Raw genomic sequence first — 27,004 nt, forward strand, 5'->3', positions numbered from 1 at the left:
GTTCCTTAGTTAAGGGAAACTAAAAGGAGTCTCAAAGTCTGGCTAATGGGCCAAATGTAAATCCACATAACTCCAACAAACAGTGAGTTGGCAGTAGCCATTTTTACTGGAAGGCCTATGACATAAGCCCAGAAAACTGGTTGTGGGGTCTTCACCTGCAGTCCTGTGCTCAGTCTGTTCCAAGAGACTGAGGAGCCGGCCTTCACTGCGATTTTTTTCCTATGATAGAGAAAAACAGATCAAAGGATTATCTCATGGCAGAGAATTTAAAATACAACCTTCCTTAGCCCAGATCACACCTATCTCCAGGAGAGAAGGAATGTAGGACATAGCTCTAGGAAAGTCTTTTGCTTTCTAATAAATGAGGGTATACAAGTAAAAACACAAACTGCCATGATGAACAGAATATATCTTTATGCCAAGAATATTATCCAAGAATGGATAACCAGAGTCAAGGCAAATTATTCCACAAAGATATTAAAGAACAGTAACCATTGACCTATGATAGATTTGGAGAGATTTTAGAATAGAAAATAACAGTTTCAGAATAGCTTCTTGAAGTAGTGATGCCAGAAGAGCCAACTGGCTCTATGATACAGGCACTTACCTATAAGCCACAACTCCCAATCACATCACCCCATTCATACCAGGGTCCCTTTCTTTTGTCATGACAGATAATGGCTTATCCATCTTAGTGTGCAGTGATTGCTAAGTGAGTAAGCCTCGCATATGGAGCTGCTGCTTCATCTCTGATCTCTAAGCCAAGACTTGATCTTCCTGATCTCTAATTGCAAAGCCCAGAAAGCACATTCATCTTCCCCATACCAGGGACCAGACCTCACAGCTTCCAAAGACCAGGCATACAAGGTGCTAAATAGAGTTGATCTCAAATATGTTCCTGGCAGTGGGGGTATGACTGGATATCCTTTCTGGAAAGGAATCTGGTGGTACATTTCAACAGATTTTAAAATGTTTACATGAGTTCCACTTTAGGAAATCTAAGAAATAGTCAGTGGTACACAGATTAATGGTTCAAATACAATCTTATAATACAAAGAATTAGAAAGAACCTGAATGTCCAATAATATGAGTGGTTAAGCAATATAAACATTAAGAGTAATTTTTAAAAACAGTTTGAAAATAAACCCAGTGGGGCACTTGGGTGGATCAGTAGGTTAAGCGGCTGCCTTTGGCTCAGGTCATGATCCCAGGGTCCTGGGATCGAGCCCCACATCAGGCTCCCTGCTTGGCAAAGAGCCTGCTTCTGAATCTCCCTTCGCCTGCCACTCTGCCTACTTGTGCTCTCTGTCAAATAAATAAAATCTAAAAAAAAAAAAGACTCAGGAATGTATTTATGCTATAAAGTTTATACACACACACACACACACACGTATACACACACATACATATATACACACATATGGTCTCAACTACATTAAAAATGCATAGAAAAAAAAAAGAAAATAGGCCAAAATACTAACAGTTATCTCTAAGTAGCTCAATTGTGGGTGATCATTTTCCCTGATTCTTTATGCTTTTTAAAAAATTTCCTATATTTCCTACAGTGAGCATATATTACTTTTTAATTAAAAGAAAATATACTTTTAAAACAAAATATTATTTCTAGATACATAGAAAAGTAAGGAGGAAGGGAAAAAAGCATAGAACAGAACTTTGGAGAATTTCCTAAAGCATTCCATACACACCTTTGGATTCCTCAGCCGCTGCTGCTGCTTCTCCTCCATAACTGAGCATACCTTCCCACTCTCTTCAGGTTCACCTCCTTGGTCACCCCTTGCAAGCTGGAGACAGGAGTCCACATGACTCTGGTACTCTCTGAATGGGACCAGGGATTTACAGAGATAACACTTCTCATTCCTAGCCAATCACAAGAAAGGGGGAAAAAGCAGTTTTAAGATTTGTTTTTGCCTCTGGGCTCCTGGATAAGTCTTAAATTGTGTTTTTATGTTATTCTGTCTCAATTGTGTTTTTACGTTATTCTGTGGAGGAGACATGTCAACCAATGCAGATTCGCTCAGCAGGATCGCCAATAAAACTAACCCGACGCCAATCAAAAGGACTGACTGATTAGCGGTTTTCCCTGGCTGTTTCTCTGTACCCTGCTGTTGCAGCAGTGGGATGGTAATGAAATCAGTTCTTCTAACTATCTCAAACAATGCTGATTGCTCTTCAGACATAAAATATTCTGTCAAACTCTTCTGAAATTAAGTGTAATAGTTTTTTTCAAAGGGAAGTTAAGATTTAGACAGAAAAAGGAACACCAAGTGCATTAAATCAAGATGACATTTTTACCAGGGTGGATGAACTTGTCTGATTAGTAAATCAAGTCTGTATGCTGACTTCCCTAATTCTACAACCTGCAACATCAACTAGGAAGTTACCAAAACCATGTAGTTCTGCTATAGTCTTTTGTGTAATTTCATATACACAGCTATTTTTATCTTTTTATAACAGTATAATTGTAGAAAGAGAGGAAACTGTGTCCTTGAAGTAAGGTTTATTGGGCATCAGTGAAAACAGAATCACTGGGGACAAAGGAAGGAAATGAACAATCATTAACTATTTTTTCTGTAGCAAAGAACTGGTATAATGCCCTTTGAACACAATTTCTCAATTAATTCTTTTGCCCTATTAAGAAGGTACTTTTCTCCCCAAGGTCTTATTAGTTAATAAATATCAGAAGCCAGGTCTGCTTGATTCTTAAGATCATCTTAGTTTTAAGAAGCTAAAGACAACTTTCCAAAGCTTGCTATTTTAGACTCTTTCTGGCCTTTACTAGTCAGTTACTATACAGCAAGAGTGATCTGAATTAGCTCTACGGAAACTTACTCTGGAGGTCTTTAAAAATAGGAGCAAAACATTGCCTTATGAGAAAAGCTAGACCAGTGTACCTTTAAAAACTTATGAATTAATGCAAAAATCATATATTAACCCCCTACTACATGAGAGACAGCAGCACTGTGCAAGGAGCTTAAGTTTTTGAGTCACGTGGGCTTTGCCAGTTCTGGTAGCATGATCTTAACCAGTTACTTATAATTTCCCTTCAATTTCTTTATCTACTTAAAAGAAAGAAAGAAAGAAAGAAAAACTATCTTATCAGCTATTGTGAGAGCTACGAAGTAAATCATACACTTAGCACAGTGACTGGTACATAATATTAGGTGTTACACAAACAGCTATTACTGTTAACTGCTGTCTCAGATGCATTTTATTAGATGCTGAGGATATAAACATGAATGAAGGCAAGTATGTGCCTTCAAATAATTCACAGCCTATCCAGGAAGACTGAAGTATCAAAAATGAAAAAAAAAATTACTGCAATATGGTAGGATGAATATAGTCCTAAAGCAATGTCCACATGACAGGATTCCAAAAGGAACAAGTAATCAGCTCTGCTCAACTGAATTAGAGAAAGCAGCCCTGAAATTTCAGATCTAAAATCTATATTTCAAAGATAAACATTTCTGCCTAATGACTACTACTATAATGTATTATTGGTAGTGTCTTTACTTTCAGGAGGTGTCACTTATACCCAATCATCCCATAGAATGTACTTTGTTTCTTAGTCAAGCTGCAACCCACAACCCAAGGAAGTCACCTATATTGCTCAACATTTTGCAACTCAACTTCTATAACATTACATCGCAAAATAGCTCACTGCTTCCCAAAAGTACCAAACACCAATACACAAATTCAAAGAAAACAGAAATCTAAGAGCAATGTACAAATGGAATGGGTGGCAGGACTTTTTTAGGGTTATTAATCATACAGAGGCCATCTACACTGACATAAATTAGGAATAAAAAGATACAGAGGCCATCTACACTAACAGAAATTGGGAATAAAAGAATAAATTCAGACATCAAAGCAATGAAGTGATTGGAAGGCCAAGGAAAACCACGGTAGAAGAGGAATGGATCTCTTTATTCAGTATAAGCCATAATACGTCAAAAGAGCTCCGAGAACACAGCATACCTACTTACTTGTCAATGTCTAAGGATGTCTGGGCAACTGTCCCACTGTCACTCTTGCTCTTGGCCTCTTTTTGTCTCCGAGTCAATACTTTCAACAAAAAAAGAAGGAAGGGAGGGGAGGGAGGGAAAGAGTAAGGAAGGGAGGGAGGGAGGGAGAGGAAGCAAGGAAGAGGGAGGGTGGGGGAGAGGGAGGGCAGAAGGGAGGGAAGGACAAAGAAAGAGAAAGAAAAAAACTGTTAGTTGGCAGTAGACTCTAAATATAAAAGATAAAATGTATGTGAAGAAGCAAAGTTTAAAATCCTATTCCCCTGGAAAAAGTGCACTGTGTGGGAAACCTCTGCTTTTCTAGCAGAGAATAACACCTGTAATGTATGAACTGAAATTGCCAGCCACAAGATATTCCTGCTAATGAGAGATCTTTTTATCCCCTACTGCCATGAGATCTAACGATCTAGTCAAAGGGCACCCAGGTGGCATAGTCAGTTAAGTGTCCCACTCTTGGTTTCAGCTCGGGTCATCATCTCAGGGTTGTGAGATGGAGCCCCAAGGACTCTGTGCTCAGTGCAGAGTCCACTTATCCCTCCCCCTGCTCATGCTCAGGCATGCACTCTCTCTCTCTCTGTAAAATAAATAAAATCTTTTAAAAATATTTTTTAATTTGGGGCGCCTGGGTGGCTCAGTGGGTTAAGCTGCTGCCTTCGGCTCAGGTCGTGATCTCAGGGTCCTGGGATCGAGTTCTGCATGGGGCTCTTTGCTCAGCAGGGAGCCTGCTTCCCTCTCTCTCTGCCTCCCTCTCCATCTACTTGTGATTTCTGTCAAATAAATACATAAAATCTTTAAAAAAATTTTTTTTAATTAAAAAAAAAATAAAAGATCTAGTCCACATAAGGAAAGGTTTTGTGTAGCACCCCAACTAGCAACACTGAATCCCTTTATACTTTTCCAACCAAAATTCTGTCTGGTGTGACACACACTCCAATGATGTATTCTATGACATACAGTAATGATAGCTACATCTATATGAGTACCCATATTAGCTCTAATCTTTACTCTCTGAAGTGCTCCAATTATAAGAGGAAAAAAGTTCACAATGGTTAACACAACCAGTTTTTCCCATCACACTAGGACCACCTTCCAGTGCTAGTGGGTATAAACAGCTTTAGCCCAGGCAGCATACCAATACTTTGTCTCACAACAAAAGGCATCAATTTATAAAATAACAGTGTCTTAAAAGATCTTGGAGGTTAATCAACTGGTTTCTAGTCTTCAATCCTTGAAGTAAAAAGAAAAACTATAACCATCTCACTTCCAATCTTGTCTTCTTCCCTCTTGACTTGAAATCCCCATGCCATAGAATTTAGGAAGGTTATCAGTTCACAAAATAATTAGTTTGTAAACAATTGATCTAGTCAGCAGTCAGGAAACTTTTTCTAAAGGGCCACAGTAAATACTTCAGATTTGGCAGGCCATATGGTCTTTGTCACACTACCCAACTCTACACTGTAGTAGAAGGCAACCATAGACAACACATAAATAAGGGGTGTGGTATGTTCCAATAAAACTTCACAAAAACAGATGTCTGGCTGGATTTGGCCCCCCGCTGTTCATAGTTCACCTTTCCTTCTAGTCCAACCCTCTACTCATTAAAAAAAAAAAAAAAATTCCTTCCATAAGCATCCCCAACAAGTTATCATACAGTCTCAACTTGATTTTATATACATTCACTGAGGGGAATTCACTTCCTCCTAGGGAAACTCATTCTATTGCTACACAACAATCCAGTTCATTCTGTATTTACTGGGGACTGTATGAGTAAGTTTACCCCCTTTTCCATAAGTCAGCTCTCTGAACACTTAACAAACTACATTACAATCTTGGATTTACTCAGTTGTCTGCCCCACTGAAATGTAACCTTCTTCAAAGCAGGGACTATATCTAGTCATTAATCCAATCTCTAATGAGTGCAGAAACTTTTGATTGCCTAGGTTAATTCTAATCTTTAAAACAATCCTCTAGATTGGTATTACTATTCTGCCTTACTCTAAAGGTATGGAAACAAACTCAGAGGAATTAGCTTTGCCAAGCTATCACAAATGGTAAGTGGTAGAACTCAAGATAGATCTAGATCGGTCTGATTTCCTATACCCAAGTTTTACATTCCTAGTTGACCTTTACATACATCCCCATTTGTCAGTCTCTCTCTTTATACGGACCAAATACTCCACAAGCAGTCTGACTAGTAGAGAGAACACAAGAACTACAAACTAGCCCACAGAGACTCATATTCTACTAATCCAGCCAAGATTGTATTTGCTTTGTTGAAAATCTTAAATTGAGCTTAAAGGTAATTAAGATTCATGGCCTACCCTTCCAAATTATCTTCAAATAAAATATTATCAAGACAAGTCTCCTAATTCTATACTTAGGTAACTAAGTTGTTGGTTATTTCCACCCCCCTTAAACACAGGACTTTATATTTATCCCTGTTCTTTTCAGCTGAACATTATAGTTTAAGATCATCTCCAGTCTTGATTCTGTCATCTGATGCTATCAACTCTCTTTTCCAGCTTTGTGTCATCTGCATATATGATAAGCATGCTTTCTACATCTTCATCCAAGTCACTGAGGAAAATGGTTATAATAAATGACATGGCCAAGGAAAGAAACCTATGGCATTTTACTAGATAAGCCTGCCTTCTTCCTGGTCCAAATTTCCTTTAAATATTTAATCAAGCAAGTATTAATTGAGAATCTTAATCTTCAATGTGCAAGTAATTTGGGGGATATATAGGAAATTATGTAGTAGGGTCCTTGTTTTGTTTTGTTTTTTAAGATTTTATCCATTTATTTGACAGGGGGCAGGGAGAATAAGCAGGGGGAGCTAAAGAGGGAGGGGGAGAAACAGGCTCTCCACTGAGCAGGGAGCCCCATGTGGGGAATCAATACCAGGACGCTGGGATCATGAATTAAGCTGAAGGCAGGCACTTAACCGACTGAGCCACCCAAGTGCCCCAAGGTCCTTGTTCTTAAGCTTACAGTTTACTAAGGGAGACAGCACATACACTTAATAACTATAACACAAGGTGTAAAAAGATAGCATAATAAAATAAGATCACATATACACAAGCAACTTTTTTTCCTCCTCCCTCACTCTTTCCTTCCCTCCTTCCCCTCACAAGCAACTATTAATAGTGTTTGTCTCTGGGGAGGATGACAGGGACACTTGGGGAATGCAATAGGAGGGTGGCATATTTTTGCACTATATACTTTTCTGTACTGTTGAATTAAAAATTAAAAGGGAAGGAAAAATAGACCAGATTATAGAGAGGTCTTAGATACAGTTAAAGTACACTATCTATTTCTAAGGTTCCTTCCAACCTACAGATTTTATAAGTAAAAATAAAGTACTGTGTCCAGGAGAAAACCATCCTGGACACAGCCATATAACCACCTTCAAATCCACCTCCTATTCTATCAGCCAGTCCACATTTCTCCATCTTATGTATAAGGACTTCATGAGGGATTTTATCAAATGTCTTGCTGAAATCAATTCTCAAAACGTTGGCACCTCACAGATTACAGAAACCTTTAAGGGTTGTTTTTTTTTCCCCTCTCTCTATTTGTCCTCCATCTTGAATACCAAGTATTTTTCCAAAAGATACTTGGAAAGCACTACACAGGCAAGGCTGAGAAAAGAATTGCTTCTAGCACTTTATATATACCCCTATTGCACTTAGCACATTTCTGTTGTTGTTTATATGTCAGTCCCCCTTCTACACTTTCTGAATTCAGAGATTCTGGGTTTTGTTTCTTCAGCATCCTCAGTAGAGTATAGCATTGATTAGATGCTAATAAACATTTGCCAAATTAAATCACAGAAATGTACTCAAAAAAGCTCTTGTTTTATGAGGACATTCTCTGTGCCAGGGACTTTATAAACATAATTTCTATTACAATTATTCTGCAAGGCATATATGATTATCTGTACTTTTTAGATGATGAATATTAAATAACCTAATCCAGATCACAAAGCTAAAACAACAACAAAGAAACATGGAACCAGGAACAAAGTAAGAGTCTAACTTCACAGAAGTATATGTTGGGGCACCTGGCTAGCTTAGTTGGTGGGAGTGTACAAATCTTAATCTCACAGTTGTGGGTTCAAGCCCCATGTTGGGTGTAGAGTTAAAAAAAATAAAATCTTAATAGGCTGCCTGGGTGGTTCAGTCATTAAGCATCTGCCTTTGGGTCAGGTCATGATCCCAGGGTCTTGGGATCAAGCCCCACATCAGGCTCCCTGATCAGTGGGAAACATGCTTCTCCCTCGCCCACTCTCCCTGCTTGTGATCCCTCTCTAGCTGTTTCTATCAAATAAATAAATCTTAAAATAAGAATTAAAACAAAGAAGCGTATGTTATTTTATAGGAGCAGGCTGCCTTTCCTGGGAAATAAGAGGGTAAAGGATGGGAAAAGAAAAAGTTGTAAGTGGTAAATGAGTGGGCAAGTGGAAAAGAATATGAGGGGAGAGATTTGGCTCATGACTGAAAACTATATGCTAATTCTATTATTAAATGTTATGAGCAGAGTGAACTGGACTGGACCCTACAGCTACATTTTCCCTTTGAAATATATTACCCTATGAAGGAGCACGAAGGTATATGTTGTTCTAAAGGAGCCTACAGCTTTAGTTTCTGAGGGTTGACACAGCCATTTCAAATAGCTGCAGGAAGAAATTTAAGTCCAAAAACCCAACTACTGGTGACAACAGCCAAAGATTTCAAAAGGAAGCAATGGAATCTGGGGACAACTACCCAAAAAGCAATTACCAGGTCGGAGGGATAAAACAGAAAGGAGGGATAACACTGAGAGCTGAGAGCGCCGCCTATAACCTACAACCATTAACGCAGGCCTTTGTCTAACACTGGATGGAAAACATCCTCAGGAGCTGTGCTTGGGACTTGGCTTGGCACTGTTAATACATTAAAAAGCAGCAACACCTAGCAGAATAAAGTGCATTGACTTCAGAGTTGTCCAAGTTAGGATTCTACTAGCTGTGCTGGGTAGAGTAACTTGGGCAAGTAACTTAACCTTAGTATCAGTTGACTTACCTACAAAATGAGGTAACAGCATACCCTCACAGGTTTTGGTAAAGATCCTATCAGATAATCCAAATAAGTTGTAATAGTGTCCAGTCCACAGAAAGTTCTCAACAAACCTTTGTTGTTATTATTATATAATTCCCGTTATTATTCCAGCTTATTACTTCTTAGCTTTATCTAAAGATTTAAGACTACCCTTAGAATGTTAATAAAAAAATAAAAATAAATTTTTAAAAAAGACGACCCTTAGAACTAGTGCCCAGCTTATCTATAATTTAGATTAGGGCTTAATCTTTAGTTCTCATACTAATTTGTACAAAAAGAATGGTCAAGTAAGTAACCTGGTCAAGTAAGTAACCAAAACCTTACAGAACAATTATCAATACTGTGTAAACATTTGTTTCTACACTGTTTCGAAAATCTAAAGACAAGCAATCAAAAATAAAGACATGTGGGTGTGTGGGATTGAGCTGGGATGGAGCCCCAAGTCTGGATCCCTGCTCAACAGAGATTGTCCCTCTCCCTCTGCCCTTCCCCTCGCTCATGTGCTTGCTCTCTGTCTCTCTCCCTCTCTCTCTCTCTAATAAACCCCTCTAAAAAGTAAAAACATGTGGCCTGGAACTATAAACATTGAAGATGATGACTCCTTGAGGAGAGTGGAAATTATATATACAAACAAGAGAAATTCTACTCAGTCTATCTCCCTCAAACTCAAAACTATCTCAGTAGAAAAAAATGGGAGGCCAGAGTGGTGTCTGGGTGGCTCAGTCAGTTAAGCATCTGCCTTCTGCTCAGGTCATGATCCTGGGGTTCTGGGATCAGCCCCATGTCCATCTCCCTGCTCAGCAGGGAGCTTGCTTTTCCCTCTCCCTCTAGCCGCCCCCCGCCCCCATGCTCATGCTTTCGCAAGCCCTCTAATGAATAAATTTTAAAATTGTAAAAAAAAAAAAAAAAAAAAAAAAGGGAGGCCACAGAATTTTATATATGGTCCTGCTATGACTGACCATCCTCTTACCTAGCATTTCCTCAGTGGGAAGTAAGAGGAAGAAGGGGAGGCTTGTTCCATCCACATGATGCCTATCTCAGTATTACCAGTACTCTCCTTAAAGACCCAGTATTATAAGTACTCTCCTTAAAGATCCAGCAAAAAGGCTGTCATTAGAATTATCGACCATTTTCTGAGATGTGTGGCTGTTTAAACTGAAATCTTAATTAGAATAAAATTTAAAATTGAGCTCCTCAGTTACATGAGGCATGATGACACAATCCAGTCCACTGTAGTGTTCCTGTTGCCTCAAGGACTTTATTATTTTTCTTTTTAAGATTTTATTTATTTATTTAACAGACAGAGATCACATTAATGACAGAGTCATTAATTCCTAAAAAAATTTTTTCTGTCCCTTGCCCCCCTGTAGGGACCGTGGTTACCTGTGTATTAGGCCACCTAAAAAATCTTTTTAAGATTTTATTTATTTATTTAACAGACAGAGATCACAAGTAGGCAGAGAGGCAGGCAGAGAGAGAGGGGGAAGCAGGCTCCCTGCCCAGCAGAGAGCCCGATGCGGGACTCGATCCCAGGACCCTGGGATCATGACCTGAACCAAAGGCAGAGGCTTAACCCACTGAGCCACCAGGCGCCCCTGCCTCAAGGACTTTAAATATTTCTTATGAATTAAGTCTCTGGTGATTAATTGTTTCAGTGTTAGTATATCTGAAAAGTCTCTATTTCATCTTTTAAATTTTTAATAACATTTTTAGTTTGGAATAGTTTAGAATTGTAAACAAAGTATTGGAAAGACAATGTAGAAATTTCTTTATAATGTTCTTTATAATGCTCACTTTCTTCTAATGTTAAAATCTCACGTAACCACAGTACCTTTGTCAGAACTAAAACATTAACAATGGTACATAATTTTTTTTTTTTTTCAAAGCAGGCTCCACACCCATCGCGGAGCCCAACCCAGGATCAGACCCACGACCCTGAGATCAAGACCTGAGCTGAGACCAAGAGTTGTCTCCCAACTGACTCAGTCACCCAGGCACCTCTTTGGTACACAACTATCAACTAAACTCCATACTTTATTCAAATTTCACCAGTTTTCCTACTACTACCCCCCACTAAATATTCTTGGATCTAATCTGAAATACTTTATTACATTTAGTAGCCCTCATTTTTTAAAGATTTTTTTGCTGGGTATAGAAATTTAGGTTGGGAGGTGGCTGGGTGGCTCAGTGGGTTAAGCCGCTGCCTTCGGCTCAGGTCATGATCTCAGGGTCCTGGGATCGAGTCCCGCATCGGGCTCTCTGCTCGGCAGGGAGCCTGCTTCCCTCTCTCTCTCTCTCTGCCTGCCTCTCCATCTACTTGTGATTTCTCTCTGTCAAATGAATAAATAAAATCTTTAAAAAAAAAAAAAAAAGAAAGAAATTTAGGTTGGTAACCTTTTTCTTTCAGAATTTTATAAGATTTTGCCTGTCTTCTTGCCACCCCATCAACTAACCCACTTCCTTTCACATACCACTTACGATCTTATCTCTTCACCACTCCTGCCATCATTCTTGTTGACTTTAATATCTGCTTATTAGACAGAACCATATGGCGTTGCAGTGTGTTGTTCCTAACAAGAAATCTGACTAATTCTTGTTTTTCCCATCTGCACGTAACATGTCCTTTTTTCTCTGAATGATATTCAGGGTTTTTTTTCCCTCTATCTCTGGTTTGAAACAACTTGATTATGATGTGCTTTTAAAATTTATGCTGTTTTTTTTTTTTTTCCTTAAGATTTTATTTGACAGATCACAAGTAGGCAGAGAGACAGGCAGAGAGAGAGGGGGGAAGCAGGCTCCCCACTGAGCAGAGAGCCTGATGCGGGGCTCGATCCCAGGATCCTGAGATCCTGACCTGAGCCAAAGGTAGAGGCTTAACCCACTGAGCCACCCAGGCTCCCCCTCTGATGCTGTTTCTTATGTCCGTGCTTCCTAGAACATCTTGGATCAACAGATTTATAGTTTTTATCAAGTTTGGAATTTTCTGAGTCATTAATTCCTGAAAAATTTTTTTCTGTCCCTTCCCCCCCTGTAGGGACCGTGGTTACCTGTGTATTAGGCCACCTAAAAATGGTCTCATAGTTCACTGATATTTTTTTCATTTTTGTGTGTGTTACATTTCAAGTGCTCAGTCGCCACATGTGACTACTGGCTATCATATATGACCCCACAGATGGAGAACATTTTTGTCATGTGGACACCTCCTTTGGCTAGCACTGCTCCTTTAAGAGAGAACCGCGACTAATCCTGTCCTGCCTTAAGTGTTTACTTTGGACACCACGGGAAATCCAAATGTCCCATGGCCGCTCTCATCACATAGATTCTCAACCCCACCTGACTGTTATCTGGAGGGACTTTTGTAAGCTAACTTGATCTTCCTATTCTCAAAATGACTTTCTCCCTTGGAACCTGTGTCTGTGATCAATAAAACCCCCGATGTTTTCAGCTGCTTGTGTGAACGTTTCCTTCATCCGCTTGGTCTCACTGAAAGATGGCTGTCCTCCGAAGATACTGTTTCTCTTTGCACTTCTCAAGTATTGGCTATTTCTTCTTCTTTACACCACGGTACTACTGATCTGGAGGTGGGGTAAGCAGCCTCTCATTTGTTTCCAGACTACTAGAAAAACCTAGTATGAAACACAAACCACTGTGCTAGCCCTGCTACCCGCCCACTGAAGTCATCTACTATTCTCCTGGTCACGTGCCCCTTACCAGCCACACCACTTCCTGGCCATTATTTGAAAACTTTAACATAGCGCTTACTATCTTATCTCTTCACCACTCCTGCCATCATTCTTGGTGACTTTAATATCTACATATTAGTCTGAAGCCTATGAGGTTGGAGTTTTCGTAGGTTCAACCTGGGGTATGGCCTGTCCAATACGCTGGCCTCTCAATTCCTTGAGCTTTTGGCTATCAGCTCCCGTGGATGCTATCATCTCAGCCTTTCTCAAGTGGGGTTCTGAGAGAAAAGTAGGCCTAATGCCCAAGACATCCATTGTATGTAATGAATTAGCCTCTGTCCTTTGCATCTCGAATGGTGCCAGTTATGTGCGATCCTTGGGAGAAATAAGAAAGAGCTGATTCATTTTCTGTGTTCTCCGGTTCCAATTCAAGAACCCTGATTCCTCAACCCTAGTTCTGGTTGAGCCTGCCAATAGTAACGGTGCCACTTCCAAGATCTCATTTTCAGATGTCCCGTTCTCTGATCTCTGATCACCACCACCCATCTCCTCCAAGTCACTCCCTCTAATATCCTGACTCCAATAATCCTTCAGCCCCACTGGGATGTTTCAATTCTAGACTATCACCTTTTCATTGTCCATTACCCTGTCATGGCCTCACTTTTTACCTAACTTAGATTTCACGATTATCATATTAACCATTCCCTTGAATATTCTCTCAACTCGTTTCTAATTTCTGTTGTACTCCCTGGTAAAACTCTATTTTGGCTAAATCCAACCTTCTACCTACTTATTACGTGTCCTTACAAGCAGCACAACAGTGCTGACAGGCTCACAGTATATTTAAAACCACACAGCTCTAGTGGCTCCTCAGTACTGCTCAGCAATCATCATGTTTCTGTAGTCAGTTTATTCTTCTACTCTCCCAGAGACTATTTAATTTCTCCTCTGCTATCCTCAAACCTCTAGTATCCGTCCTGACTCTGGAGTCACCGTTTTTTGTTTTGATACAACAACTTTATTGAGATATGGTTCACATATTACATAGTTCACTAACTTAAAGTGTAATTCAATGGTTTTTAGTATTTTCATAGTTGTACAACTATCATCACTATCAATTTTTAAAAAAATTTTTTTAAAAAGATTTTACTTATTTATTTGACAGAGAGAGACAGATCACAAATAGGTAGAGAGGCAGGCAGAGAGGGGTGGGGGAAGCAGGCTCCCTGCTGAGCAGAGAGCCCAACGCGGGGCTCGATCCCAGGACCCTGAGATCATGACCTGAGCCGAAGGCAGAGGCTTTAACCCACTGAGCCACCCAGGTGCCCCTCACCACTATCAATTTTATAGTATTTTCCAATAACTGAAAAAGAAACCTGTTCCCATTAGCAGTCACTCTCCATTCCCCTGCTAACCTCCAGCCCTAGACAAACCACTGATCTACTTCTGTCTCTATAGGTTTGCCCATTCTGGGCACATCATATAAATGGAATCATACTATGTTTCGTCTTTTGTGACTGGCTTTCTTCACTTAACATATGTTTCCAAGGTTCATCCAAGTTGTCGCATATATCAGGAATGCATACCAAGGAATTTTTTTTCAGGACCACTGCACCGTTTTATATTCCCACAGAAAATGTACTTGGGGGGGTTTCCAATTTCTCCAAATTCTTGCCAACATTTGTTACTTTTATTTTTTTTTAAAATAGCGATCCTAGTGGGTGTGAAGTATCTTGTGGTTTTGACTTGAATTTCTCTCTTGACGATTGATAGTGATCATTTTTTCATGTGCTTGCTGGCCATTTGTACATCTCTGGAGAAATAACTACTTGAGTGCTTTGGGTTTTTTTAAATTTTTTTAAATTAACATAAAATGTATTATTTGTTTCAGGGGTACAGGTATATGATTCATCAGTCTTACACAATGCACAGCATTCCCCATAGCACATACCCTCTCCAACGTCCATCACCCAACAACTGCATCCCTCCTCACTCCTCCCCTCCAGCAACCCTCAGTTTTTTTCCTGAGATTTAAGAGTCTCATGGTTTCTCTCCCTCTCTGGTTTCATCCTGTTTCATTTTTTCCCTCCCTTCCTCTATGATCCTCTGTCTTGTTTCTAAAACTCCTCTTAACAGTGAGATCATATGATATTAGTCTTTCTCCAACTGACTTATTTTGCTTAGCATAATAGCCTCTAGCTCATCCACATCATTGCAAATGGCAAGATTTTAGTTTTTTGATGGCTGCATAGTATTCCATTGTGTGTGTGTGTGTGTGTGTGTGTGTGTGTGTATACACACACCACATCTTTACCCATTCATCTGTTGATGGACATCTAGGTTCTTTCCATAGGTTGGCTATTGTGGTCAAGTCCTTTGTTTTGTTTTGCCTTTTTTTGTTTGTCTGTTTTTTTTGTTTGTTTTTTTTTAAAGATTTTACTTATTTATTTGACAGAGGGAGATCACAAGTAGGCAGAGAGGCAGGCAGAGAGAGAGAGAGGGAAGCAGGCTCCCCGCCGAGCAGAGAGCACCATGCGGGACTCAATTCCAGGACCCTGAGATCATGACCTGAGCCGAAGGCAATGGCTTAACCCACTGAGCACCCAGGCGCCCAAGTCCTTTGTTTTAATTGGGTTGTCTTTTTGTTGTTGAATGCTAAAAGTTCTTTATATATTCTGGAATCCAGACCCTTAAAAGACAAATTCTACAGATATTTTCTCCCATTCTGTATATTTTTCTTTTTACTTTTTTGATAGCATCCTTTGATGCACAGCAGTTTTAAATTTTGATGATGTCTAATTTAATTTATCTATTTTTGTCTTATATTGCTTAAACTTTTGGTGTCCTATCTAAGAATCCACTGTCAAATCTATGAAGATTTACCCCTAAGAGAGCTACAGAGTTTTTAGTATTTACATTTAGGTCTTTGATCTATTTTTTGTATATAGTGTGAAGGGAGTCAACTTTTTCTTTTGCATGTGGATATTCAGTCGTCTTAGCACCATTTGTTGAACAGACTATTTCCCCCTACTGAATTATCTTGATAGCCTTGTCGAAACCTGGTTAGCTATAAATGTATGGTTTTAATTCTGAGCTCTCAATTCTATTCCATCCATCCATCATCCATCCATCCATCCATCCATCCATCTATTTCCTTATGCCAGCAGCATCCTGTCTTGATTGGTAAGTTATATAATTAAGAAGTGTGAACCCTCAACTTTGGTCTGTTTCAGGACTGTTTTGGCTATTTTGGATCCCTTGAATTTCCTAATCTCAAAAAATGGAGTCATAACTAAACCAGTTGCTTAGGGCAAAACTATGGTGTTACCCGAGTTTTCTGTCTTACTCCAGAAAATCCTGTAAGTTCAATCCTCAACATACATCCCAAATTTGGCAACTTCTTTACCTCACGGCTATCACTATGATCCAAAGAAACATTAGACCCTGCCTGGAATATTCCAAGTGCCTCCTGTTCACTTCTACTTTTGCTTCTGGCCTTCTACATTTCACACAGTAGCCAGAGCTGGATTACATCACTTCCTTGCTCTCAACCGTTCTATGCCATTTCATCATAGTTAGAATAAAGTGCAAAAACCCAGATAATCTGATCACTGATCTGATCTCTCCTCTCTTTTCCCCTGTTGCTCATCCCACTGTCTCATTATGGCTTCCCTGGTGCTATAAGACACATGTCAAACACACTCTTGCTTTAGGAGCTTTATAGCTATTCCCTTTACCTGGAATGACTCGATTCAAATGTCACCTTAAGAAGTCTTCCTTGATCTAATAAGTTAAGAGCTCCCCTCCACCCGCCGCCCACTGCCTTCCCTGCCCTTTCCTCTCTATCCTCTGATTCTTGCCTTATTTTTCTTAAGTTTTATTTATCATTTGTTTTTTCCATGAGAATGTAAGTTTCACGAGAGCACAGATTTCTCTTTTGTTCAGAATTGTATTCTCAGATTATATAAGAGTACCTGGGTTATAGTAGGTGCTATATATAAAGGAACATAAATAATACAGTATAATTAATATAGTCATCTTCTAAATTTTACTCAGGGGGACTCTTAAGTTGAGCACCCTACATGGGCTTAGGCAGAAACCTAAATCAAAGCTCCCTTCTTTCAACCTGATCCCCAGTCACAAAGTGTGATTGATTCTCTCACTGAAAGATTCTCCTATCTCTCCTCTTCCACTGACACTCCTTTGTTACTTCTCTCCCTTTTTCTAGCCTCAACCCTTCCAATCTTCCATACTACTCTCAGAATCACTCAGGCCCAGCATTAACAGTGGCAGTACCCAGGAAGTCTTCCCTGACGCAAGAAGGTCCCAAACTTTATACTTAAACAGGGCTCTCTGTGCATCTATCACAGCACTTTTCACACAACACTCTATTTACTGCGTTACCTACTTATCTCCCCCAGCAGACTGTCTCTTAACCACTTCAGTATTCTATATTCCTGGCATAAAATTGACACTCAATATATACATATGTATAATTCATCAATTTGCAAGGTCATTTCTTATTCAGAAGTTTTCCAGAGTATTTTCTTGGCTTTAAGAACAAGAGAATATTTTGGGGGTGCCTAGGTGGTTCAGTCGGTTGAATGCCTACCTTCAGCTCATGTCATGACCCTGAGGTCCTGGGATTGAGCCCCACTTCTGGCTCCCTGTTCAGTGGGAAGTTTGCTTCTCCCTCTCTTTCTCTGCCCCTCCCCCATGCTTGTGCATACACTCTCTCTCTCAAAATAAATAAAATGCTTTAAAAAAAGAACCAACAGAATATTATTATAACTTAGATGAAATTGTCTCTTGAGTCTGATCTAAAATAACTTTTGAAACAGAAAAGCCATATCTACACCTCATTCCATTCAATAAATAAATTCCTTTTGCTCTCTCAGGTACTAGACTTGATAATCTTATTCTACTAAAGATAACTTCTAATTCAAATACTCTAATGATTATGTTGACACTTTCTAAGTATAAACAACCCTAAAACAGGCAGGCATCACTGGGTCCAATTTACAGACAAGCAAAATAAAAAAGACTCAGAGGCCTCAATTCTGTAAATACCTGGTCTTAGATACAATTCAGTCTGTTAGACTCCAAAGTCAGTACCACAATACCAAATTGTCTTCTTTGTTTCAGAGAAGCCATAAAGGTCCCCTGTGCTATTCAAGTTGTAGTAATTTCCTCTCAAGTTTAGAGATAAGCTTGCTTTCTCAAGAGGTGCACTTGAATGCTGAGCTCCTGACCCTAACCTTCAGTGCTGCTATAGCTAGCCATTGCATCTAAAGTGTCAGCACGGCTTGCTCAATACCTGTTCATACAAAGACAAAAGTAATAATATAAAAATATTCTTAGCAGTGCCCCCCAACCTGAGGTTAAAGGCAAGAGTAAATACTGAGAAAAATCTTAAAGTCACATAATCCCTACTTAAGATACAGAAATAAAGGGTCTACCACCATTATATTTTTATGAACAAAATTCCTCAATCTATGAGGTATTGAATAATTTAGAGGTCTTAGAAAAAGTCACTTGTCTAGTTCTTACTAGTACTTGTGCATAATATTTATAGCAGAATTTTTTTAACAGCTGGAATTTAAGCAATTTGACAATATTTATCTAGAATTTTAAAATAATTCATATCTACTGACCCATGAATTACATTTTTGGAATCAATACTGAGGAAATCATCTGAATTTAAATGAGATTCATAAGACAAAGATATTTTATCAAACCATTTTTTAACAATGAAATATTTAAACAACCTAATGTTCAAACACAAGATGAAATACTATACAGGGATTCAAAATAAAAACAGAAAATACACCAAAATATTAACAATAATGGTGGAGGGGGTAATGATTTTTCTATGTTGCCTTTTTTTTTCTCCCCCCATATATATACCACTTTATAACTGTTTAAATATTAGGAGACAGGCTGCCTGAGTGGCTCAGTCAGCTCGGGTAGTAATTTCAGGGTGCTGGGATCAAGCCCCACGGCAGGCTCTTTGCTCAGCAGGCAGTTGCTTGAGATTCTCTCCCTCAGCCCTCCCCCTACTCAGAAAGTGTCTCTCTGTTTATTTATAAATAAATAAATCTTAAAAAAATATATTAGGAGACATCCTTCATGAAATAACAGATCTAGGCAATGATCACCAATGATCATTAGTTGAAAGCACTGGCTTTCTAATGAATGAATTAGGTTGACCCTATTGATCAATCGTAACATCATAAAAGATAACATCATAAAGATTGCTTCACAAACTGATGCAATATGGAACATACAATATCATCTATAACATACTCTTCTCAAAAAAAAAAAAAAAAAATCCAAACTGAATCTGATCAAACCTTGAACCTGATCAAGCCTCAAATCTAACTAGAAGTTTTCAGAAATCACTGTCTAGAACAGAATAACACTAAAGATAGAACAGGGATACAATCAGCAAAATCCAGAAAGGGAATTTTGAAAGACAAAAAGCTAGTCTCTTTAACAAATAAACTGTAAAGAAAAAAAGAGAGAGAAAGGAGGATAACAGAGATTAAAACAGACTTGAGTGACATCAACAAAATGCAATGTATAAAACTTGTTTGGACCCTAATTTGAACAAACCATTTTTAAAAACTTATGAGATAATTAGGGAAAAGAGATGCTGACTTGTGTAATAGTGGTACTGTGGCTGTATTTTTTTAAAAAAATAGTCCTTACCTTTTAGAGATATATATTAAAGTATTTATAGATGATATATGCTTAAAAATTGCTTCCCCAAAATCTGGGAGTGGGTGGGAGGCATGTTATAAGTGAAAAAAGATTAGTCCTATGTTGATACTGCTGAAGCTGGAAAATAAGTTTATAAGGATTCATTATACTGTTAAACAATGAAAATAAAAACTAGGCTCAATATAAAATGTGCCAGTAAAAACTATGTTAAAAAAAAAAAAAAGGAAAAGAAAGGATACATATCAAATTATAGCAGTGTTTTGGATTGGACAGGGCCATGGATAAATTTTTTCTGAATAAAATTTCCCTAAAATCTTCTACAATAAAGACATGATGCTCAAAAAAACTGTTAGAAGGCAAAACAGCCTAATGATTAGGAGTAGAGCCGTTGGGAAATGGCAAATTCCAGATCTAAACAAAATAAGTCATGGTAACCCATGACCTCTTGTAGTAAAAAGGAAGTGCTCAGAATAATTGATGGGCATATACCCAAAATTTACAGAAGACAACCTCAAGGGACTTCCACTGATCAAATGTGGAACAACTGGAACACCAAAATGACTACTGGAAAGAATGAATTACAACACACTGAATTTGAAAAATGAATCCAGGGCACCTGTCTGGCTCAGCTGGAGGAAAATGCAAATCTTGATCTTGGAGTTGTGATTTTGAGCCCCACACTGAACACAGAGATGACTTCAAAATTTAAAAAAATCTCAAGAAAAAAATGAATCCATGAGTTCATTCCACATTAAAAAATACTAACAAGGGATAAGGAAGAAAGTTCCTCTTCACAAAACAATGTCAGCTAATCAATGTAGAACAACGGCAGAAATTTAAAAAAATAATCATTTACTGTTATAGTAATAATTAATTTAAGCAAGAATCACCAATTGATGCTAACACCATGGGTGAAAGTCTGCTTGGGACTAGAATATTCATATAGCATCAAAGCAATATGCCATACATGACATACTGATCACAAAAAGGGGAAAGGGTAACTTCATAGAAAAAAATCTGGTAGACACCAGCTTAAAGAGAGATCAAATTTAACAATGCCACTAGTACAAACTGATGATGATTTGCCCTTGATGTGATGTTATGGATTGACTGTTTGTGTCCCCCCATAATTCATATGTGGAAATTCTAACTCCCAATGTGATAGTATTAGAAGGTGAGGCCCTTGCATAGTGATTAGCTCATGAGAGATTGGAGCCTTCATGAATGGGATTAGTGCCATCATAAGGGGCTGAAGAAACCAGAGCGCTCTCCTTTTATCACATGAGACATAGCAAAAAGTCAGTGATCTATAACCCAGAAGAAGGCTCTCTCTAGAACTCAACAATGCTGGCCCCTGATCTCAGACTTCCAGCCTCCAGAACTGTGAGAAATAAGTTCTGTTGTTTATAGGCCACCCAGTCTGTGGTACTTTGTTACAGCAGCCCCAAATAACTAAGACATGATGCATTTAGAAGACTACAACATTCTCTTTGTTATATTCTTGCCAAAAATGTTTAACCTGAATCTAGTCATATAAAAACATCAGAAAAATCCAAACTGACAAATATGGTGAGAGGAAAAACTTGAAAGGGAAGACCCACTTTCTATAAATAAACTACCCAAGTATCCAACTAACTCCAGAATCACTCATGTACAAGAGAAAATCCAGTTGAGGATAAAAGAACCAAATTAAGATTTGAACTGCCTCCCCAAACAAGAATGAGCAGTTTGATTCTAACCCAGTTAACTAATAAAACAAACAATACTTTGAGAAGACAGACTCTAGAATATCCACAAAATAACATTCATAGTGTCCAATATAAAATTCAAGATTACTTAACATACAAAAAGAATGAGGCAAATGTGACATTTTCAACTTACAGGGGTACAACAATATGAATGATCACAGATTTCTTATCAGAAAGTATGGAGGCCAGAAGAAAGTGAAATAAAGTCTTTAAAGTGCTAAGGGAGAAAAAATACATATCAATTTCTCAATTTTTATGTCAAATTTTATGTTTGTATTTAAAACAAACACAACCCATGGTCCTTCTACAAGACAGTAGTAAAAATTAAGCTGGCTGTTTTCTTTTTAAGAAACTGGTATGAAAGGTAGCACAGATATAAAGAACCCAAAAAAAGCCCCAAGAGGCTTCTCTCTTAAAAATCAATATGGTAGGGGAGGCTAGGTGGCTCAGTCGTTAGGCATCTACCTTCGGCTCAGGTCATGGATTCCAGGATCCTGGAATCAAGCCCCACATTGAGGCCCACATTGAGCCCCACATCAGGCCCCACATCAAGCCCCGCATCAGGCTCCCTGCTTGGCAGGAAGCCTGCTTCTCTCTCCTCAACTTCCTCTGCTTCTGCTCCCTCTCTCGCTGTGTCTCTCTCTGTCAGATAAATAATATCTTTAAAAAAAAAATCATTAATGGCAATTATATCAGTGGTCGCATACTGTCATCAGAGCCTAAATTAAGGTAATACTAAATGTGTTTTGTATGGAGGAAAAAAAAACTCTGAACTTTTCTGAATTTTACTAGTGGCTACTTCATCAAGCCTCCTATAGAAGTGAAATGAAAGACGAGAAGTGTAATAGAAACATATAAGCTCTTTAAAATGCTAATAATACATACAAAAGAAAATATATCCAAACCAATCACCCAACTTAAAAACTACACTATTCTCAAAACTGATTATTTAACTGTGTACTTCTGATCCCAACCTCTGCCTCCACCTACCTCCACCAAGAAGAACCCTTATTCTCAAAATTATGTTTATTCTTATAGAAATATACAGTTTTAATGTAAATTCTTAAAATGATATATTGACTATTATATTAAATTTAGTGTTCTGAATCTTGTTTTTGTTTTTGTTTTTTTTAACCTGAACATTCCTGGATAAGTCTTTGCAGTACAAGCTTTTTAATTAAGGCTGTTGTGTAAAAAATAAATAATAATAATAATAATAATGATAAAGCTGATTGTATAGCCCAGTTCTGCCACTTTCTAGGTATGTGATATTGGGGAAATAATTTTTCCTCAAATTATTTTCATCAGTTTCCTCTTTTATAAAAGTAGAATAATATCTGCTTCAAAGGTTGTTATGAGAATTAATGCAAAATATATAAAAAGCACAGTTCCTGGTATATAGCAGGTACTCATAAATGGTAGCTCTTACTGGTTGATACTAGGTATGATTTGTAAAGACTCAGCAAATTAAATCCTTTTACTTAATGGAAAAATAGTACCTTGCTATCAAGTGTTTCCTTTATATTATGCACTTAGACTCCTTAGTAACAAGTTAGCCTGTGAATGGACAATTTCCACAGCCACCACCAGAAGTAATTCTGATAGCATCTGATCCTTTCACTTTGCACACATGCTTTTCAGAGGTAACTTACGTCATATCAACTCTGTTCACTAGGAAGTAGTCTGAATCCACCAAATAGTTTTTTCCAGGTAACTGAAAAGCTGACAAGGTCAATTCTGATGAGATCAGATTTCATGTTTGCATTCAGGGATGAAGGATTCTAGTACTCTGGCTTCCTAAAACTGGCTGAGGCTTTCATGGTCTCCTCAAACTTTCCTGACTATGTATATTCCCATCTCCAGACATGGGAAGGCAGATAGAACCTGTAGCAATGAAGAATGCTAGCCCTGGAATCAAGCCAACTTGAGCTTTGGCCCTGGTTCTACTTGCTTATTAACTATCTGATGCTGGACAAGTACTAAAACTCTCCGATGACAGTTTCCTTGTGAATAAAGTGAAGATAACACTAATACTTATCTTCTAAGGTAACTAAAGTCCTGTCTATGGCCCTAAGGTAGTTCTAATGGAAATGACTTATCTAATATTAATTCCTTGAACTTTCTTCTTTCTCAAAATGCTCTAGATGCTGAATTAAAAGGTGTGACTAGATCATGAAGTCTGAGATGAGAACTTATCTAAAGTGGTTTTTAGCTGATAATACTCCTTCAACACATAATGCTTTGGGTATTAACTCAGGTGTTAATAAGAGCTATTTTATTTTTCAAGGAAAGAATAAGCACATCTGGCAGAAGAAAACTGTTAAAAGAAATCCTGAGGTCTGGCTCTTTAGCAGCAAGGCACAACGAGCAGGGGTAACTGAAGAAAGACAAAGTCAATGTTAAAAGGAATACGATGAGAAGAGTAAAGGCACCTAGGACTCAAGCAGACCCAGACTACAGTCAGACTGACATTTCATATGCCAAATCACACAATTTTATTACTGTATCACAATGGAGCAGATATGAGGAAATGTTCCACAGAAAGGTTGAACAGAAGTTGGCAGAAGACAACCAAGATGCAAGGGGAAGGGAGGGAAGAAGAACACTGCTGCTACATTATTAATACAAGAGAAGAAGGGTTACATGCAGTGCAACTTAACAAGTCTGGGATGAAAGTACTGGTCTAAGCATTCATCCAGTAGCTATGTCAATAAGCATTCAAATAAGATGGTGGCTATTCCAGAAAATGCCAAACAGTTCTGGGGTCAAGTTATCAAAGAGGAATCTACTAAATAGCATACCAGTTTGGGCATCTGGCTCCTGCCGATTCCTCCTGCTGACTCGTACCAGGCCACAACCTTCTCCTACCTCATCAGTAGCAATAAATTCTTTATCCTTTCTCCTTGATGCCCACCCCGTCCCTTAATTCTGCTTGGATTCCAATACTCTTTTCCCATATCAGTGCCACCTCTATTCACACCAATTAGATCTTCCTACAGAATCAGCACTCCTGTTTAAGAAATAAAAGCTTCGACAGTATTCACACAAGGAGGTTACTGTCTCAGGCTGCAAAAATCTGGGAATTTGGTGAAAACGGATGGATGGATGGATAGAAAAAACCTGGAAAGCACCCTGGAAGCAAAAGGCAAATCATTTATAAAGAACTTATATAAATGACTAAGAACCCAAAAGATACTTGGGCAAAGTTGAGATTTTTGGCTTTTTTAATTGGCTTTTTTAAAAAAGAAAAACATCTCAAATTACTACTAATCAAAGAAATACAAAGTATAGTAAAATGACATTATTTAACTATCAAATAGGCCAAGATCTGTAAAAAAGAAAAAAAATATATTCCTCAGCATTTGGAATGGTGTTGTGACGATAACAGTCTCCTATGCTAGTGGTGAGAATTGAAATGACTGAAATCTTTCTAGAAAGCAATCTTAAGACTTTATAGATATAATCCAGTAATTCCACTTTTAGTAATCCTAAAGAAGTAATGCTAAACAGAAATTCAGATAGTGCTTACACCACCAGCATGCTCAATTTTATTAAAACACTTTATTTTTTAAGTAATCTCTACACCCAATGTGGGGCTTCAAGTCATAACCCCAAGATCAAGAGTCACATGCTCCACTGACTGACCCAGCCAGGCACCCCAAGGCTCATGCTATCTTAGATGTTTATGTTTAACAGAAAAAAAAAAAAGGTAGAAAACCCATGCTTGATATTAGGGGAACACTTAAATAAGAATCTGTTCTTTTTCTTGCCAACCAAAAGTAATCCCTTCCACCTTTTTAAGTGGTTAGTGCCTCTATTTTAGTACTTCAGCTGATTTGTTATCATACTTAGCTATGCCCAAGTCTATTTGCTACACTGGACTGTAAATTCCCTGAATATAAATCTGAGGTCCCAGTTGGCTCTCTCATATCCCTTTACCACCTCTTGAGAACCCCCAGCACAACACTTCACTAAATAATTTAGCAGAACACAAAAATTTCTGTTAAGTTGAATCACTATACAAAGCAAATTAATCAATGACTTCGAAGACAGTATAATTTTATACACATAAAGTCATACAAACAACAAAAGACATAAACAAATACTAAATTTAAAACTGACCTAATTCCACAAGATTATAAGAATATTAGATTCCTAAATACAGAAGTATTAGACCACAATAGTCAAAATCTACAGCCTTGTCCCTTTGACCCCTCCTTCCTGCCTGGAACACAGACTTGAGGTCTAAAGATTTGGGGGGGGAAAAAAAAAAAAGCCACCTGGGTGGCTCAGTTGGTTAAGCGGCTGCCTTCGGCTAAAGTCATGATCCCAGGGTCCTGGTATCAAGTTCCGCATCGGGCTCCTTGCTTGGCAGGGAGCCTGCTCCTCTCGCTGCCTCTGCCTACCACTTTGCCTGCTTGTGTGTACTCTCTCTGACAAATAAATAAATAAAATCTTAAAAAAAAAATAAGCTCTATATACCTGCAATTCAACAAATTATATTTAAAAAATAAAATAAAAATAAAAGCCATCTTGAAACCATGACTCAAGAAACTACAAGTCAAGGGTTGTAGAGCCCAAAGAGAAAAGCCTAAATTCTCATTAACATTGCTGAGCTACTGCCTCATTTTAGATACCTTGTTATGTGAGAAAAAGAAACCCTATATATTAAACCCATTGTTAATGTTTTGTGTTACTGTGACTTAAAGAATTTTGTCACAGATATCAATAGGGTTTTCTGTTACTCGTTCTGACTTATAAACAATGCGTACCCATCTACTTGGTTACAGTGACTAGACCATGGATGGACACTTAAATCAAATAAACCCTAATCAAAAGTCTTTATCTAGAATGACTTATAGTTTCAGGAGAAAGCACTCCTTCTTTCCATTAAAGGCTAAGTCTACAGCTGCAGGCAGACATCTTGTTCATCCTTGAAAAGACCTATCTATTGAATACAGACAAGCAGAGTCAAGAGATGGAGGAGAGACATCATCTGAGACCCTAGATCGAGCTCTGTCTGAAACCTACGCCAGACTTCCCAATTATCATGCAAACTAACTTGTTTTTTGCTCAAAGGTTACTTGAATAATATTTTTAACACTTACATCCCAGAGAGTCCTATATACTATAGTGAAGTAAACACAAAAAATTCTTTTACAGTTGAAAAAAACTCTACCCTATATTAACCAACATATTTCAAGTTAATTTGTCATTTTGCAATTGCCTACTATTTTCTTTCGTACTGCCCATACTACAACCTCACTGAATCACTTGTTCTTTCCTGTGTACTATTCATATTTTTTATGTGATTTTGCCTTTTACATTAATGCCCTTCTATCTTAGTCTCTAATCACATTTCCTCAGAGACTGTATGTCCATTAGTAATTCTAACCTGTGTTACAGTTATTCATGTGCAAGCCTTTTCCTGCCCAACTGCACTATAATCTCAATATGCTTGGATTTGTGTATCTCCCCACAGGCCTCTGTCTCCAAAATCCATGTTATTTTTACTAAACCTATGCTATTTCCCAATTGTTAACACCTCAATAGTTAGGGGTCAATAGGAATATAGTTAATCTAACCTCCTAGGTACAACAAAAGCCATATTAACACAAGTGAGAAGACTAAGTAGGGGCACAAACTAGAGTCAGGTAGATAAATTCAGGTATATAAAACAAAAATAGTCAAACTTTGTCTAATTAAAAATT

General features: G+C 38.2%; 1 protein-coding gene and 1 long non-coding RNA gene across 7 annotated transcripts in view; one reads left to right on the forward strand and one right to left on the reverse strand.

Moving 5' to 3' along the window:
• Positions 1–27,004, forward strand: part of LOC131831961 (uncharacterized) — a 42,557-nt gene that overhangs the window by 7,467 nt on the left and 8,086 nt on the right. The gene's annotated exons all lie outside the window — the stretch shown is intronic.
• UIMC1 (ubiquitin interaction motif containing 1) overlaps positions 1–27,004 on the reverse strand; it is a 167,316-nt gene that overhangs the window by 1,872 nt on the left and 138,440 nt on the right. For all 4 annotated transcript variants that reach the window (XM_059174397.1, XM_059174398.1, XM_059174400.1 and 1 more), the window contains 3 exons: positions 4,005–4,083; positions 1,707–1,878; positions 156–219 (listed from right to left, as the gene is read on the reverse strand). In XM_059174397.1, coding sequence (XP_059030380.1) covers positions 156–219; positions 1,707–1,878; positions 4,005–4,083 — 315 coding nt within the window. The remainder of the gene's footprint in view (positions 1–155; positions 220–1,706; positions 1,879–4,004; positions 4,084–27,004) is intronic.

The sequence above is a fragment of the Mustela lutreola genome, chromosome 5 (genome assembly GCF_030435805.1).
Source record: "Mustela lutreola isolate mMusLut2 chromosome 5, mMusLut2.pri, whole genome shotgun sequence".
NCBI classification, from domain to species: Eukaryota; Metazoa; Chordata; class Mammalia; order Carnivora; family Mustelidae; genus Mustela; species Mustela lutreola.